Source organism: Aspergillus ruber (assembly GCF_000600275.1).
Source record: "Aspergillus ruber CBS 135680 unplaced genomic scaffold scaffold00017, whole genome shotgun sequence".
In the NCBI taxonomy this organism is placed as follows: Eukaryota; Fungi; Ascomycota; class Eurotiomycetes; order Eurotiales; family Aspergillaceae; genus Aspergillus; species Aspergillus ruber.
The window spans coordinates 312,137-329,315 of record NW_024467313.1 but is presented as its reverse complement, the minus strand read 5'-3'; the positions used below and the strand labels follow the sequence as shown (position 1 = coordinate 329,315).

The window sequence follows — 17,179 nt, the reverse complement described above, 5'->3', positions numbered from 1 at the left end:
TTACACGCTTCCCCTGTGGTTTCCCCTAAACACATAGTTTACTACTCCCTATATTACTATTACATGCGCTGCCTACGTGGCATTCAATGAAAGATTCAAATACAAACCCTCGCCTCAAGACGTTACCACACCTAAAACCTCCACCGCTGATATACAGGGGTCAGGACTTTGTACACTGGAGCAGATGTGCATTTGCATGGGTATCTGCATCGTCTTATTACATATGGAATATACTCTAAAAACGAAAAACGCAACATATCTGCACTGCCCAGCAGCAAGAAGCTCTCACTCTTCAACCCCTGTTTATATCCCGGAACCTCATCCCCTCCCGTAGCTCCCCTGGAAACCTCCGCCCATCCATCCCAGAGTTCCCCCCAACAACATGCCTCCGCAGCGGGGGTTAGGTATCGTTCCCTGAATGTCTTGACGTTATTGGTGGCAATACGTTCTGTTTTTCTGAGGATTGTAGAAGTGGGACCATTGCTTCTGGGAGGTCAGAGAAATCTCGTTCAACTTCTACGTAATTCTAGTGTGGTCCTGAGGACACGAGATAGTGGTGGTGCTGGATATATTGGAGCTTATGGGCGATGATGACAGAGCAACATGCTTGGCGATATTTAAGGGATGCTGAAGTATGCGCGACCTGTATATCAACTTCAGTCATACTATCCAAGAAATGGGAGGAAAGGGGAAGGAGTGTACTCTCGACATGCGCAATAAACATATACCGACAATGATCCTCCATGGAAAGAAAATTCACCTTCTTGCTCCAATTAAACTCCTTCACATCGCCCCATTTCTCGCTCCGCGCAGCATCCAACAATGCATGACGCAACTTGGGCGCGAAGCTTAGTTTACCCCGCCAGACTAATTTTTCTTTTTTTCCTTCTCGTAAAATGGCACATTAGACTCAATAGCTAGCACTTTATCCACATCTTGCGTATAGTAAGGTTCGATATCGTTGCTTAAGTGGCCCCAAGACCAGAATCCGAAGTCCGGTATTAGCCATACGGATTCCTCGGTTGCCTTTCTGGAGTACACCCATACTGGATGCCCATTAGCATTTACATCGTCCACTCGATCCTCAACGGAGAGAATGAACTCGATATTGGGTATTGCGGAGCGGTTTGGCGTGGCGGATAAAACACGGTACATGGCAGATAGTGTCGCGGCAATTTTGCGTCTGTGGTCTTCTCCTTTGGCGTGCGCAGCGATAATGTAGAGCTCTCCATTGCGGATCCTGGCTCGGGCCATGCCGTCCTTTAGAGGTGTTATGTTGAGGTCGCGGCTGGCTATGCCCGTTCGTTTCGTCCAATATTCAACGCCCCGGTGGATATCCTCGTAGAGACCTGGGAAGAAGGCATTGCAATGGTATTTGTCTAGGCTCAGGTTGTGGGCGTCGCGGTGGTAGTCGTATGCCTGTGTTTATGAGGTGTTTTCTGAGGAATCTGACACGGTAAGACATGAGAGGCAGTCTGAGCGTTGAAATGAGGTGGATGTTTTGCAGGTACAATGACCCGTGAGGATCAACTGGGTAAGTAAGGGTGCACATTATCGCGGTCCGAATTCATCCCAAACCATATCAAAGATACAAACACAGCAAATACAACCATCAATGACGCCAGCCATACTCGCCGTTGAGACCATGGACTATTTGGTCCCATATCGAGGGCAAAGCATCCAACAGCCCCGAAAGTGGGATACGGGAGTAGCCCAGAACCCAGGGTCTCCAGTCTTATCTACCCAATTCCTCGACCCTTTCTTGACCCATATTCAAATGCCGCAGTGAATCCTAGCCACCAAACAAGCGGACTCGCTTAGGGTTTTTACGGAGAGGATCGACCGCTAAGTCTTCCCGTGCTGGATCTTGGCATGATTGGCGAATCTTGATTGCCAGCGGAGGAACCCGAGGTATCCACTGAGTCCACGCGACTCTTTTCCTTTTTCGTACAGTTTCCTAAATGGGCAGTTTTACTATCGGATTGAGAGGCAATTTATTCAGGCCTTATAGATATGGTTTTATCATAGAAGAAGCTACCGTTGATAATCTATATTTCTTAGATCAGACTGCTTTGTACTCTCGATAGCACGCAGCGATAGTGTATTGTATTGGGTTCAGACCCTCTCCTCTATCTTTGTCCTTTGAATCTTGATTGCCATCTCACGTCCCCAAATTTGACATTATCGAATAAAGTGCCGTTGAAATATATGGTCGTGTCTTCCTATGTTGTTCGTGCAATTATGCTCCTTGGATTCCCAGATTCCGTTTTCGTAGACTCTGGTACGATTTAGGTCAAAAATACGTCTTATTAAGTTATGAGTCCTTTATTGATATATCAGTCTGCTTCTGGACGTAGTTCCAGCCTCAGCTGCTCATAGTCTTGATTGTGCAGAGAAAACCTAGTGTAAATGGAGCATAATCTAGACGCTACGCAAGATCTAGATTCATGGCATAATATGATAGTTACCTACATGTCAGACATCTGAATTATATTACAAATCACTTTAATGTAACATAAGTCGGTCTAAATATCTGTTTCCACCTGCGTGGTTTCATCCTAGTTTTTCTTCGTCTAACAATCCTCATCATGATTTCATCACGCCAATACGCTCCGTGCTAACCTTAGCATGTTTATACTATCCACTTGGGAGCTCGAACTGGCCGAGGGAATACAGCACCTTGAGCTTGAATCTCGGAGTAACCCAAGCCTATAGAGAAATGTGATACACGCCTTAGCTTGTCTAGCCTATCCTAGTGGGTCGAGCCGGCCGAAGTAATACAGCATATTGACTAAAGAAAACTGAACCTCCACAAAAGCCTGAACATATGAATAGGCGTGAGCCTATGCAGCAATTTGAGGCTAAACAGCAACGTGATACTACAGAGCTACCCGCGCGTTTAACATTATTCGATCTTCCAGTCGAACTCCTGGTCCATATTTTCTCTCATCTGCCATTGCACAGAAAATCCTATTTTGCCTTGAGCACGGTGTCTCTATCAGATTGCTAGTGGTTGAAGCTGGCAATTTGAAGTGGCTCCCTCGATGGTCTCCAAGTGGCATATGGATATATATTGGTCCAAGAAGTGCCATAAACAAATAAGTTGTCTGGTTTACTTTGAGACTAACTGATGCGCATACTGCGCTGATTGTCAGAGATTGCATCCACGAGAAGAGTTTACTAAGTATGGCCTAACAAGCATCCCCTCAACAAAAAGGTCATGCGAATATCAATGGGCTGGGCTAATCAATATATGCCCGTGTATTATGCTAACGCTACGCAGTCGAAAGCAGATTTCGGAATACCTTATGAGTGGCGGCTAGGGAAGAGATGTAAATCTTGTCTTGCGGGGTCTTTTGGAGGGATTACGCAATGAAAGAGACGAAGAAATCCTCTTACGCAAATACAAAGCCTACCCAACAGCCATGGTTAATGCTACATTTTCTCTTATCAATAATAATGCATTGGTTGTCAACACTCGATTTGAAGTGCCCTCTGCTGTTCTTAGTCTGAAATAGCAGTCTCGGGGATGCATATATGTCTGTTGTGATCAAGACTTATGAAAGCGGATACGTGAATTGAGAGGTGACCACGATTTTGACCTCACGGTAAATGGTCTTGCAGTGCACACGTGGTCAAACAGGACAATCCAGAGTCGGCTGTTGTGACTGCTACATGCGAGTCAGGGAGAAGAATTTGGCCCTCGCCTGCCAAATATTCTGGTTCCTTTTATCTTTGGAATTAAAGTTATAGCAAAGAGCGTATGGCTTTACAGAGTAGGAACTGCAATGTATACTATTTTCTTTTCTTTTCACAACCGTAGGCGCACCCGAGCACAAATAGTTCAAGAAGATGTGGGCAGGTGTTGCAAAAGAAACAACCCACAATGTGGGTGGTCAGAACCGCGGCCATTCATCTTGGGCCCTTGCCACATTGTCGACAGTAATTGTCAATCGAGGCTAATATATGGAAAGAACGATGTTCCAAATGGTGTAGAAAGGAACAACGTTACAATCTAGGAGGGACAACCCTCCATTTTGTGCAGCGAAAAACAGCCTTCCAAGTGGCATGGAAAGTAACATAAGCAAACGGGACAGAATCACGGATGTTGGAGTGAAAGGTAATTGAAAAATAAATTTGTGAAGACCAGGGGAAAGCGACAAGATACAGGAGAATAAGACTCGATTCAGCATATATATAAATATAATGTATTCACTCTCATGCTCTGGCTTTGATAAATTGGCGTGGAACCTATACTCCGGGCCATTTTTTTAGCTGGGATACGTATATTCCAAAGAAAGAAGGCATGCGAAGAAATCTCATTTCCCTAGCACTCCTCCGGCAACATGGCCTCGAAGGCTGGTTCAAAGTGCAGCATGGCTGTTCCATTCTTTTTGCAGATCATTCAATGCGTCTTTCTTTCTTCCCATACAGCTCCTTATTGAGATCCCTGTTCGTAGCCATGATGGAATTGATGTCTTTGGCCAACCGGTCTTTCTCGGTGCAGGCCGTCTCCAGCTGTTCCTGGGTGGCGGCCGCCGCAGCAATGCGGCCATGAGGCCTAAGCCAAGCTGCCATGTGCCTCAATCCGTTAAACTTAGACCTTACCTGTTTTTTGATAACTATAATCTATCAATCGCTGGCTGCGACTACCTAGTTGAACTTGCCGAGAAAGCGTGCCTAACGGCAGCCACAGATACTTGGCCTTCAGCCATTCCCAAATGGACGGCTCAAATCCCACAGAAAAGATTCTCTCAATGATGTAATATGGGGTCTCTTTGAGTGCAACTTCGTTGCGGTCCGGACATGCCATGGGGAGTATGCCGGGTAAAGGAACGTGTTAAAGCCAGAAGTTTCGAGCTGGCTGCAGCCCACGGACTGAAGAAACGGAGAAATAGGTCACTAAATTCGATCATTTTGGGGAAAATGCCAGTTGTGTGCCATGGATTTACACAAGCCATTTCATTTCCTCGCTTATACCTGGCTGATCTAGTCAGCCCGTGGTCATAATCAAAGTTTAGTAAACAGTAAATTCCTGTGTTTCCCAGATCAAGGTTGTAGATGATCTATGTCGACGTCAGTTACCTGTGGAAGGTTGGACTGAAAGAGGGATAAAAATGAAGAGGTAAAGCAGTGAATGGGAAGGACGTGGGGAGGAGGAAAGACGGGCAATTTCCAGGATAGGACCGAGTATAAGGACAACGGCAATGGGGATTGTACAGCTGGATGCTCAGTAATTTCATCAAAATAAAATTAAAAAATCTACAGCATCATACTGAGCCACATTTTGGTGTGTTAATTGCAACTGTCCGCCATGGTATTTCGACCGTTTAAAAAAGGGGGAAAGAGAGCGATGTTAACGACTATGAAGTGAAATACACGTCGAGTTATGAAGTAAGAATCAATGGCTTGAATACGGACACTGTACTGGTCACTGTATTTTCATTTAACGGTGCGAATAGACAATTGGTCTACACGAGCCGCGGGCCAAACCCCTTCCCCCAGATCAATTATCCAACTCTGGAGTGTCCAGAGAGACCACAGATGCACAGCAACGGAGAAAGTCAGAGACAGATATTTCAGTACCACTCCAGCGTACAACCGTGTGACAAATGGGTCGCTGCTACTGACTAGATGCGCCTCGTAAGTACCATATGAGATACGAGTCGTCGCTGTCAATATATAACTGGTAGACGTAGATTAATGAAGCAGTAGCTAGTCCTCAATAGATGGATATAACATCACGTGATAGGCATTGCCCTTGCCGGGTGTTCAGCGCTCTTTGCATCAAAAGTGTCACATCCATGCGACCATCATACTCAGCATGTAAATTTGCAGACATTGAGAAACATTCCATTAGTCCCATTGTACGCTATCACGCACGATTGAACTCTGTCTGGAGCGAGATGAAGGGACCGGTGCCGGCTGGTGCGTGCCTTGGGCCTTCCGTTTCCGACTTGGAGAGCTGTGGTCCTCTGAGACGCTCCGTGAGTGTGTGCGTGATGGTGCCGGCGTGGGCTCTTTTTCCCTATCCGACGGCTTTCCTCCAGAAGATTCCTGGGGTGCTTTTCCACCCGGCGTGTGCTCTTGCGACTTTCCAGACGGCGGCTGTTGCCCTGGCGGGACCCAATGATGGAAATAGATAGAGGTCGATTGACGTGGTCGATACTGATATTCCTTGTTCGCGGTGGATTGAGGTGTCGAGGCGGGTGGTGCTTGTGCATACTGTTGTGTACTGTTGCTAGGAGGGATTGGAGGTTGGGGCAAGGCTGAAGACGAAGGAGGACCACTGGAAGGGAACGAAGATTGCCCGAGAGACTGCCTAACAGGCGAAGAACCTCTGGATATGCTAGGTTGTTGTGATGGTAAAATCTCTCCAGGAGACGGAACTGGCGGTTGTGGATTGTATAGTGTGTTTGGAGGAACGGGATGAGAATGCCGACGCAAGTCTATCGACCCTGAATGCGAGTGTCGGTGCGAAAACGGTGAAGGTTGAGGAAGCGTGGATGTCGGCATATCAGGCCCTGGAGATTGGTGGTAATTGTGATGTGGGTGGTGTTGCTGATGGTGCTGCGGAGGCGGGGGTGCAGAAGGAGCAGGCGGAGGAGGCATCGAGACCACCGCTGGCCCCGGTCCCTGACCCTGTGCCTGTGCCACCGGATGCGACACATACTGCTGCGCTAAATCAATTGCAGCCTGCGGAAGCCCACCTCCACTAATTCCAGCAAAAATCAACGGAACCATGTGCGGTGGTACTCCAGCCTGCAAAGCATCACGCAGCATACTATGCTCAACCACGCGCTGTTCCAACCTCAGCGTCTCCTGTCGCGCCTTTTCCTCCTCCTGTTTCCTTCGATCTTCCTCCGCTCTTGCTTGCAGCCATAATTGCATCGATGGATCTTTGTCTGCGGAGTGCCATTGCGACGACGGTGGGGGAGGAGGGAGCTGTGGTGGCGTGTGTGCAGCTGTCAGCTGCGGGGGTGGTAAGGTTCTAGAAGGCGGTGGAGGTAGACTTCTGCGCGAAGACGAGTCCATGGTGGTAGAGGAAGGGGCCGTGTTCGTAGTGGTGGATGTATGTGTATTCGGGGAAGAAGGAACTGAGGCCTGACGAAACGGGACGGACGAGTCGCGAAACGAGGGGATGGATTGGCGGATAATGGAGTATTCGTGGGAGGAACCTTTGATCCCATTCTGCGCCATATGAGCCGGGACCGGAGGTTTCAAGGTGAGCAGCATGATAGAGACAGATGTAAGCTCCAATGATGTGCTATCAAGTGCTGTCCATGATCAACAAGCAAGAACATCAATGAATTGTCATCAACATCATATGCGGCCAGTCGTCATTGCTATCATCATATCGTTAAAAAGAATGGAAAGAGAAGAAAACAACGCTGGATGCACAATTAGAAGAAACAGAAAAGGACAAAAATAAGAAAATCGAAGCCTAGAAGACAGGACGACGAGGGGATTTCCCAAATGGGAAAGGTCCCAAACAGGAAGGGTTTAAGCGCCGCTTACCAAATATGGACAAGTATCCACTACCAACTAACCGCATCAGGAACACCGCTAAGCGCAGACAGGAAGCCAGGAACGATTTCCCACACAGCATTCAAATTAACGCAGTAGAATCATGGCTGCACTGCGTGTTAAGATAACACCCTCGCACTCTATGTCCTTACTGAGTCCCCCAGCCAAAAAAAAAAAAAAAAAAAAAAAAAAAAAAAAAAAAAAAAAAAAAAAGGAGAAAACCAAAAAGGAAATACCGAAATTCTCCCGACAAGTAGAAACATCGGTGGACCAGCCCCAAAACACCCATTGCGTGGACCAACGCCTAGAGCTGACGACGAGAGTGGATTAGCCTCGCTAATAAGATAAGAATTCCCCCGACCCAAAGTTTATGCACTACTGTAAGCAATTTTTAATATCTTCGGCTCGGACCGATTATTCAGTGAAAGTACGAAAGCACGGAGTGAAATAGACAATGCGGGCAGTTCTCCGTGGTTGCTTGTGTTAGATGCATAATTCGGCCCCACGGCTGCGCGTCCTGGAAATCGTCTGGATTGGGAACTGGCCAGACTCCTAGAAAAAAGGACGAATCATATATGTGCTCAATACGGACAGATCGAGGTCTATCATGATTCATTCGATATTTCCCTACCTTGAAAAGTAGTTAAAAACATTCAAAAAGAAGCAAAGTAAGCAAGATATGCCTTTTGTCGTCCCAAGGTACATACGACGAAATACTCCCAAAGCAACCCCTTTACATGCACATACATACATACAAACTTCCCCGGGTATCACTTGCAGTTAAATTTTTCACCAAGAAATCAAGCTTCCCGATCAAACCGACTCAGCACTTCAGGCGGGACAGAAGGAATATACTTCCTCGCGCGCTCACGATTCGTCCCGCCCCATCCAGCACCATAACTGATCAACATATCCGTGCTGGTAGGAAGCGAAAAGGGAAGTGTCATGGACGGGTCCAAAAACAGCTCAGTGGTGCTGCGGTCATCGAATCGACCCGCTGTCCCTGATCGTACCGAACCCGGTGAGGCCATGCTTCTTGCTGCGGGTGAGCCGTGCCCCTGCAGCGTCTCTTTTGGTGGAGGTGTTTGAGGGCGCGATTGTCCGTCCGTTGCTGTGGGGACCGGCTGTGCTGCAGCGCCTTCGGCAGCTTTAGCTTTGTTCTCTTGAATCTTTTCCTGCTCCCGAAATAGCAGGTCATAATCCCGTTGAAGATCGATGAGGAATCGCATTGCCAGCTTGGTAAGGCCCTTTTCGCCCACTTCCGGTCGATAAGATTTGACCGTGTGAAGGAGTTGTGCCGGTGTCAACTGTTGCAGTTGCAGCAAAGTTGTCACGAGCGATTCGAAATCGTCGCCCAGCGACGAGAAACATTGCAGCCACTGCAGGAGCTGGATCACAGGAGCCAGATGTCGTCGAGCTGCGTCCATTGTGCTTTCGCCAGTACACGTCGTCGACCCGTTCTCATAATGCTCTGGTTGGCGGTTATTAGCCCGCGCCCAGTCCTCCAGTGCTGAGATGTTCATCCGGATCTGCATCGCTTTCGTCCGTGCCAGGTATCGCTTCGTGGTCATGATACGGTTGAAGATCTCCGCGCTGACCCAGTAAAGCAGCTGCGACAGAATCTGCGTAGTGATAACTGAGTGCACATCATATAAATCAAGCACAAACAGCGTCGATGACAAGAGCGACGTGATATTGCGCGGGGAAATCTGGGCCCGCCGCCGCGGTGACGGAGGTCGGAAGCGCTTCTCCGCCGGTTCTGGTGGCTTCGCCTTGGACTTGCCCCGGAAGAGCTTCCACTCGTTCTGGAAATGCACGTCTTCGAGGCCAGGAATTGTTTCGTGGTCCAGCATAGCAGGTTCCAGGACCTTGTTCATCCGACGCTCAGCGTCCCGGATAATCAGGATGAAGATCTCATTGATCAATTCCGCCAGATGCTGCTGGAAATCCACGGTAGCTTCCATCAACCCAGTATCCTTCTTCAGATAGTGAAGTAGCAACGTCGCATTCGACATCCAAAATGCCAGTATTGTCATATCCCACTGGTGGCGCTCCACCACGTCGTTTATCTTCTCGGTAGCCGACACCAGTAGTTGCTCTAGGAGTTCTTCGCTAGCGTGGTAATGGGCATATCGCGCACTGAGGAAAAGTAGGTTGGCGGGGACCGGTTTCTGGGAAGGCGACCGTTGCGGTGTCATGTTGGTTATGATGATATCCAATATCCATTCCAACTCATTATCCTGGAAAACAAACATTTGATCGTGCAAACACTTGTCCCATGCAAACTCTTGTTGATCATCCTCGAGATCCTCGTCGTCGGCAGACTAAAAAGAATATATAAGTTAGCTTAGCAGAACCATAGAATAAAACAAAACAACTCGCCTCGATCTTCTCGTCAAGTCCAAGACTGGACAGGTCAACCTCCAAGTTAATAGCACTCTCTTCCATCATCATGCGCCGTTTCATCCCAATTTCCGCAATCTCCTCTTCAAACCGGCTATGCCCAAATCCAGAATCGTAGAAATCATCATCAACTGCACCTCCAAAATGGTATCCATTCTCATTCAGATACTCGGAGATCTCGCTCCCGGGCTGCGCGAAATCGAAAGCCGTCCCGCCAGACGACGACTTGATATCTGGCGATGCTCCGTGATCTAAAAGAATCTTTGCGATGGTCTTGTGTCGATTCGTCATAGCCCACATCAACGCGCTCCACTGATTGCGATCCTGCTGGTCAATATGCGCGCCGGCACCCAAAAGCTCCGAAACAACATCTTGATGTCCCTGTGATAATTAGCCAAAATAACTGAAACACCCAAACAAAAAAGGGCAAGCATACAAAACAACTGGCGTAAATCAAAGGCACTGTCCCCTCCTCATCCGGCATATTCACATCCACGAACCCCCTAGCCTTCCCATTCAACAACTTCCTCACCCGTTCCACATCCCCATTACTCGCCGCCATATTCAACCCCCGCTGCAGGATATCCTTCTTCTCCGACTCCTTCAGCTTCTCGTCGTCTACGATACTATCCTCGTCCGCGCCTAGAGAGTCGACTTCGCGATGCGCGGCCTGCGCCGCAAGCATCTCCATTAACCGGGCATCGCTGTCTTCGAGGCGTGCGGTATTTTCAACATCCTTGTCGACGTCGATCATGCCGCGGCCGTACTGCGCTTGGATGTTATGTTCGTCGTCGTGCGAGTGGTCGTCCAGGGCGAGGTTGAAGGTTAGGGGTTTTGCGGCCACGGGAGTAGTTAGGAACTGGGACTCGCCTGTTCACACATCTTGATTAGTAAACCACTAAACCAGGGGAATAATAGAAGACACACCCATCCAAGCATCGTACATCTCCGTCTCCTGCGGAAACACTGGTACCGAGCGACGGTCGTCCAACGACTTGGGCAAATCATCCGGTAGCATGGTGGTAAGTGTATGTCTTTTATTCGGGATGCCCAGGTCATCGTCATTATCATTATCGGTATTAAGATTTTTCTCGTTGCGACCGGAGTCTAGCGACGAGGCCGCGCGGGTCTCATCGTCCATCGTGGGCAATGGGCGTGGGTAGGCAGGCGGTAGCGGTGTCGACGTCGGTGGTGGGAGTTATGCAGGAGGGCGGGCACATGCAACTAAGTGTGTTCAACTTTCCGGGGGGATCGCAATATATTGAGGAAATAACATTCCTCCATGAAGGAAAAATCGGAGGGAAAAGAGCGAAAAAAAAAAAAAAAAGAAAAGAAAAGAAAAGAAGAAGTGAATGAGTGTGAGTGTAAGAGTCGGGAGGCAACGAACAGGAGAAGGCAGACGAGAGAAGAGTGGAGGGCGGCCTAACACACTACGTAGGTCAAGAGTGGCAGTTGATGCATTTTTGTATGGGGGAGAGCTCCACTACAAATGAACTTCAAACACGCTCCTGTCAGAGGTACAACTTTTTGTGATATTATACAAGTTAATTGTACACATTTTTGCGCAGTGGCTCATGTACACCATTATCCATTATTTTGTTGTAGATACAGTAGTTATGCTGTTTATTCCCCATCCGTCCCAATCAAGTAATGCAACAAATAGCCCCCCGGATAGCACCAAGTATACTTGGCAAGAAAATGCAGGAAAATTCCACATAGATAGAGTACAGAAAACCACACCATATGCGACAAAAGAAACCCCATACTCGATGCATATGCATGAATCCATCCAAATCCATCCCATCCATCCAATCATCCTAATCCCATATCGTCAACAAGCACCGGAAATGCACATTAGTCAATCAGAGCCGACACAAAGGATAAGAAAAAGCACAATAAAAACAAAGAATAAGAACGAGTGCTGCGCTGAGATGCAATGCAATAATCCAACAAAAAAATCGAAACGAATGCGAGGAATGCAAGAGATGCGACGCGACATAGACATACAACGAACGAAAAATGATAGAGCAACGAGAACAAACGAAAGAAAGAGAGTGAGGGATAAGGCAAGAATAAACAATAAAAAGAGATCAATCAAGGTCCCGACTCCGCATCTGGATTCCCTCCTCATCCAACGACGCAATCCAAAGACACCGTTCAATAACACCCTGCACAGGCTCAAACGCATATTTTGTACTCGCGTCAATCAACCGCAGCAGATTCTTCACAATCCTCGCGGTTGTGCGATGTCTCTCGAAGTTGATCAACGGCTCACCAGCTTGCGTGGTAACTTGCGCGGGCTTCTGCGAGTTGTAATTAAGGTCGTGGATATAGAGACCAACAAAAGGAATGCAGCCCTCCTGCAGATTTGCAGTCTCCATCTCAACACGGAGATCGTGGAAATTGCGGACAGGCTGGATGAGCGCTTCCATGTCTTTCAGTAACCGCTTATCCTCAGGCGAGACGAGTGACCAGGTCTTTTCCAACCGGGCACAATTAATCGACGAAAGCGCGATAGCGATCTGAAGCATGGTAGCGTAATTGCACATCCGCTTCGCATGCACCGCGACATGAATGAACTTGCTGATAGTTTGAACACGTTCATGGATATCCCGGGTGAGGACAATCTCCGAAAGAACCCATTTTACCATCAGATTGAAACGGCCTACCACTAGATCGATGCCGCGGTGGTTTTCGGAAGTCAGGAACTGTACCCAGCTCAGGTTTGTTGAAGAGCCGCTGCTCCAGCGCATTTCGACGAGGTCGCGCCAGTCGATCTCGCTCAGGGCTGCCATCTCCACCAGTGTTAACTGCTGAGCAAGGAGCTGCGATTCACAGGCGAGGATGAAAGGCACGTGGTCCACATCAGGTGCGGCACCGAGCCTTGTTTGTTGTTGACCATGCTCGGATCTCGATAGCACATCCTGTTGCATACCGATGGATCGAGAAGGACCCGGTTCTGGATCCCCCCTGCGGCTGGGAGACGGATCAGGTGTAAGTGGCTGAGCCTGGACAATGACAGGGTCCAACGGCGTGGCCCAAGAAGTAACAGAACGCGGGTTCTGGATAGTCATCGGAGGAGACGGAGGTTGAGCAAGAGGGTGAGGCGGGATCCCATACGACGACCTACTCAGCCTAGCGGAATCCGTAGAAGGACGGCCCTCCAATAGCTCACGGCGATCAATGATATCAAGGGATAATTCAGAAAGCCGAGTCCGATCTCGAGGCGCAAGAGGTCTAGGAATAGGCACTGTTGAGCCCCGAGGAATACGGTTGATACTTTCAGTTCTGTTAACGACGTGCATCGAGGGCCGCGATGAGTCCCAATCAGAGGTATCAGTACGACTGATACGCGGTGTTCCCGCGGGATTAGTAGCAACACGAGTCAGCGCGGGAGGTTTTTTCATCGATTCATCGCTCAGTCCACGCTCGAGCAAGGGTATAGAGGAGAATGACTCTTCCGATTCTGCAACAGAGTCCGAGTAAGGTCGCATTGGACGTATCTTCTCCCGAACTTGCGAATACGTCAAGGGGTCAGCAAGATAAGTAGGCCGTCTCTGAAAGCCATCATCACTGCCGTTCTGTCGTACCACGAGAGGTACATTGCGATGATGAGACGCAGACGAAGACCCCTCCCCCTCAGCCTTCGGAGTCTCAGGCTCATCCCACTTGCCCTCCAACTTCAGCAACGTCGACTCCACGCCTCCGTCATCTTCGTCAGGGATCTGTGCAAACTTGGCAATCGCCGCCTCAAACGAACGCCTTACATCCTGGCTCGAGTTTGTCTGGACAAGGGAGTACCGCGGGTTAGGCGGAATAAGAGTAGTTGGTCGCCTCGATTGCACATCTCGAGCAGAAGCAGCAGTGAGATCGCTCTCAGCAACGGAGATGGCTGATCTTGACCTAAGGTAGGACAATCGGTTTTTGCCGTTCTGCATCTTACGCAGATCACCGCCAGGGCGTCTACGTAAAATTGGGCCTGTAGGCGTCTCCGGTTCATCCTGGAGAACGCTCAAGTCGGCAACTAGCGGGACTGGCTCGCCGTTCGCACTTGTAGCGGGACGACGCCTCGAGATGATACTTTGAAAAGACGCGTACTTCCGGAGGCGAAGCGAGGGTGATGTCCTCTTGCGGAACGATGATGCATGTCCGATGGAAATCGACCTCCGCGAGGCGGACGAGTCAGAATCATTGTAAAATGTCTTGGGCGGCTGTTGCAATGTTCCCGATGGGATGCTGTCGTCGTAAAAGATTCGCAGGGAATATCCATCGTCCCCACGAGTAGACGGGACACGCAAAGAGTTCGTCTTTGGAGTTGCAATACCGTTCCCTGCGTTAAAGAAACCCGGGGAGCGCTCAAAATCAACAATTGGTTCTCCGTTAGCCCCCGTGACCATCGGTATGTCCAAGCCTGTATCATCCACAATAACAATTGATTCACTCCCCATCGTCAACCCGCTTCGTGACCTGGCCTGCGAGCCAATCCTCGATGGAGGTACTTGCAGACGAGGCGTAAAAGCTTCTTGTTGCAACGTATCTTGTTTAGTGTCTTCCTGCTCCGCAATAACTTGACGGTACTGCCTCAACACTTCATCGCAGAGGGTATCGATTCGTGTCAGTTTCTTGGCCTGTGCGCTCGTCTTCCGATCCCGGTAGTAGTCTGATCCGAAAGCCACGTTATTCGGAAGGGTCGACGTCTTCCCTCGCAAGGGTGACCCTGAGTATGCGCGAGTATGTCGTGAGATACTCTGGCTACCATGTTTTGCTCCGTTTATCGCTCTGCGGATGGATCCGATAATGGTCTTGACACCCGATCCTGAGGTTGTTGGTTTGGACGTCCCATCGGTCGTACTTTGACGCTCCAGAGCAGGAGTGACAGAGCCCAACGGGAGTGGCGGTGATGGGGGTGCCATCATGGTCATGTAGGATTCGGCGGGAGGATACAAGGTCCCTCGAATCAAGCCTGCAGGGTCTAGGGCCTCTTGCAAACCGATGCCCCATTGGTCAAGTTTAAGCAATGGCAACGGGGCGCGATCATCCCGAACAGAATCAGAGAAGCTCCCACTGCGCTTGTGGGCATGGTTATAAAATGGACGACGTTTCGAAGAAGCCGCTGCTGACGACTTGGGCGGTTGAGTAGTGTAGGTGTATTTTGCTGGCGACAGAGGTACAGGATGTGGCGCTGTCTTAGGAGGAGGGTTCGAAGGGCGTCTGTGGGATTTGGGTGGGAATGAGCAGGAAGTCGCAAGACAGTGGTCATCACTCTGGACGGTTACCGGGACGCTTTGATTCGTGGTTCCTGAGTGTTTTCGATAATGCTGGGTGGAAGCAGGTTCTTGACCAGCATTCACGTTGACCAGGTAAGCACCATCGTCACCTGTGCTCAAGGCTAATTCAGGCTGGCCGAAGTGTTGAGCGGGTTCACCCTGATCGCCATGTACGGTTTCATTGGAATCCCCCGGAACAACAGGGCTATCCTGGAGGTAATATGCGGACGAGAGTTCCGGCGCATCCCAGAACATGGCGCACTTGCCATGCCAGCAACGCTTAAGATCAATGAGGATCTTCAAGTCGCTTGTTCCACCATTTTCCCGGGATCTAACATCGTTGTATAGCAGGTTGATGATCTCGCAAAAATAAACCCGGAGCTCATAGTCCTCTGTGAAATCGTCGGCGAAATAGTTAAGAATCCAATGGCGGAGCGCCGCAAACGTGCGGATACGAATGATCCGTCCGTCATCTTGCCAGCGGTTGATTGCCCACTGTAGTCGAGCAAGTAAGAGGCGGAGAAGGTGACTGGGAGAAAGGTAGGAACGATAGGTGAGGAAGAAGTCTGAGACGAGCTCATAGTCCATGAAAGACTCTGACGAGATTTGCGCAACAATGCGCGCGGGAGTTGCGGCGCTGAGCTCCCTCGTGCCAGAGATATATCGAACTACTGATTCGTCGTCCATGTCTGAAACTAGGGCTTCGAAGACAGAAGGTTCGATGGGCTCCTTCATCTCGTAGAATATGGGGACTTCCGTCGCCATGGGACCTGGGCTCAATTCTACACCAGTACCGGACAAGATAGAGGAAACGAACGACGGTCTCTCTGGTACCACAGAATCACTCAAGACATTGGACAACGGATGACTATTCAGATTTTCGCCAAGAAGAGGTGATGCGCGAAAGTGGTCCTGGGTCGATCCACACGAGCTCTGCAGGGGTGGGCTTCCAGTGTTATTGAACTGCGGCAGACCCAACCGGTAATTGGGGATGGAAACCTCCAATGTTGGGAAGGCAGAAGGCTCCTCTGCAATGTCGCTCCTCCGTCGATCATCCGGCCTGTCAATGACGATGCGGTGATATTCCCCACGAGGTCTGATGCTCGAGGTAGACTGATGTTCCGAGATAGTGGAGAAGGAATGCGGTCGTTGGCGCTGGCGGTATTCAGATCGTGCTGATTCCGTGACGACCGACTCGCCATCATCGACCACGCTCTCTTCTCGAGTCACGTCCGGCTGTAATTCGGACAACTGTGAGTTGGACCAACGAGCGGAATCATTGGCACCTTGGCCACCACTGTGCGCAGTATTCGGATGTAGGCGCTCAGTCTGCGACGGGTCTGTCGAGGACGAGAAGGGTTGTTGTTGCTGTTGTTGTGCACGAAGTTCTTTTATGGATGGGTTTCGAATCGGTCTAATCCGGCGTAAAATAGTCATGTCAGCTCTTTGCTTTTCTGGCACCGCCTCTTAATTCCTCTCTGCTATACAGAACCACCCTGGTCAAGACAAACAATACCTAAGAAATATTCTCCCGTTCTGACCGACGCTACCCACGGTGAAATGCGATCCACCCCTGCCATTCGCCGGTGCCTCCCGCGGACCACGCTGCGTGAGTGACCGCTTGGGCGACAGGGATTTCTGAAGAAGCTCATGGCTGTCCCTACTACGCAGCTGCGAGACCTCTACGAGTTTCTCGCTGGCCACCGCCGGTGATTCCAAATTGATCTTCGAGATGTTCCCTCCCCCTTGTGCTACTGTGTTCGCGCGACGTAGGTTGGATGTCGCAAAGGGCGACTTTGCTGCGCTACCGGAGGGTTTCACACTGGAACGGAATCCGGCGGGTTGAACGGAGGATGGCGCATGAATATCTGTCGGAGGATCGCGAACTTGGCGCTCCTCCATCGCGGAATGTGTCGTATTCAAGCTTCAACAGAAAATTGTCTGTACAAAAAAAAAAAAAAAAAAAAAAAAAAAAAAAAAAA

General features: G+C 49.5%; 4 protein-coding genes across 4 annotated transcripts; all 4 read right to left on the bottom strand.

The window, feature by feature from the left end:
- EURHEDRAFT_516167 (uncharacterized protein) lies at positions 1-1,613 on the bottom strand (the record flags this gene model as incomplete). The annotated part of the gene is made up of 7 exons (XM_040786445.1): positions 1-25; positions 235-456; positions 546-627; positions 703-848; positions 869-1,419; positions 1,456-1,530; positions 1,551-1,613. The coding sequence occupies 7 exons, from the start codon at positions 1,611-1,613 to the stop codon at positions 1-3; spliced, it is 1,164 nt and encodes a 387-aa protein (XP_040637937.1).
- Positions 1,614-5,856: 4,243 nt separating this feature from the next.
- On the bottom strand, positions 5,857-7,236 carry EURHEDRAFT_403590 (uncharacterized protein; the record flags this gene model as incomplete). Its single annotated transcript, XM_040780233.1, has 1 exon — positions 5,857-7,236. One exon carries the CDS (start codon positions 7,234-7,236, stop codon positions 5,857-5,859), a length of 1,380 nt encoding a protein of 459 aa, XP_040637936.1.
- Positions 7,237-8,327: 1,091 nt separating this feature from the next.
- Positions 8,328-10,948, bottom strand: EURHEDRAFT_458375 (DIL and Ankyrin domain protein; the record flags this gene model as incomplete). Its single annotated transcript, XM_040784497.1, has 4 exons — positions 8,328-9,851; positions 9,898-10,311; positions 10,367-10,800; positions 10,858-10,948. The coding sequence occupies 4 exons, from the start codon at positions 10,946-10,948 to the stop codon at positions 8,328-8,330; spliced, it is 2,463 nt and encodes an 820-aa protein (XP_040637935.1).
- A 1,072-nt stretch (positions 10,949-12,020) lies between these two features.
- Positions 12,021-17,099, bottom strand: EURHEDRAFT_378510 (mitotic regulator LTE1; the record flags this gene model as incomplete). Its single annotated transcript, XM_040779080.1, has 2 exons — positions 12,021-16,611; positions 16,714-17,099. The coding sequence occupies 2 exons, from the start codon at positions 17,097-17,099 to the stop codon at positions 12,021-12,023; spliced, it is 4,977 nt and encodes a 1,658-aa protein (XP_040637934.1).
- Positions 17,100-17,179: the final 80 nt, after the last annotated feature.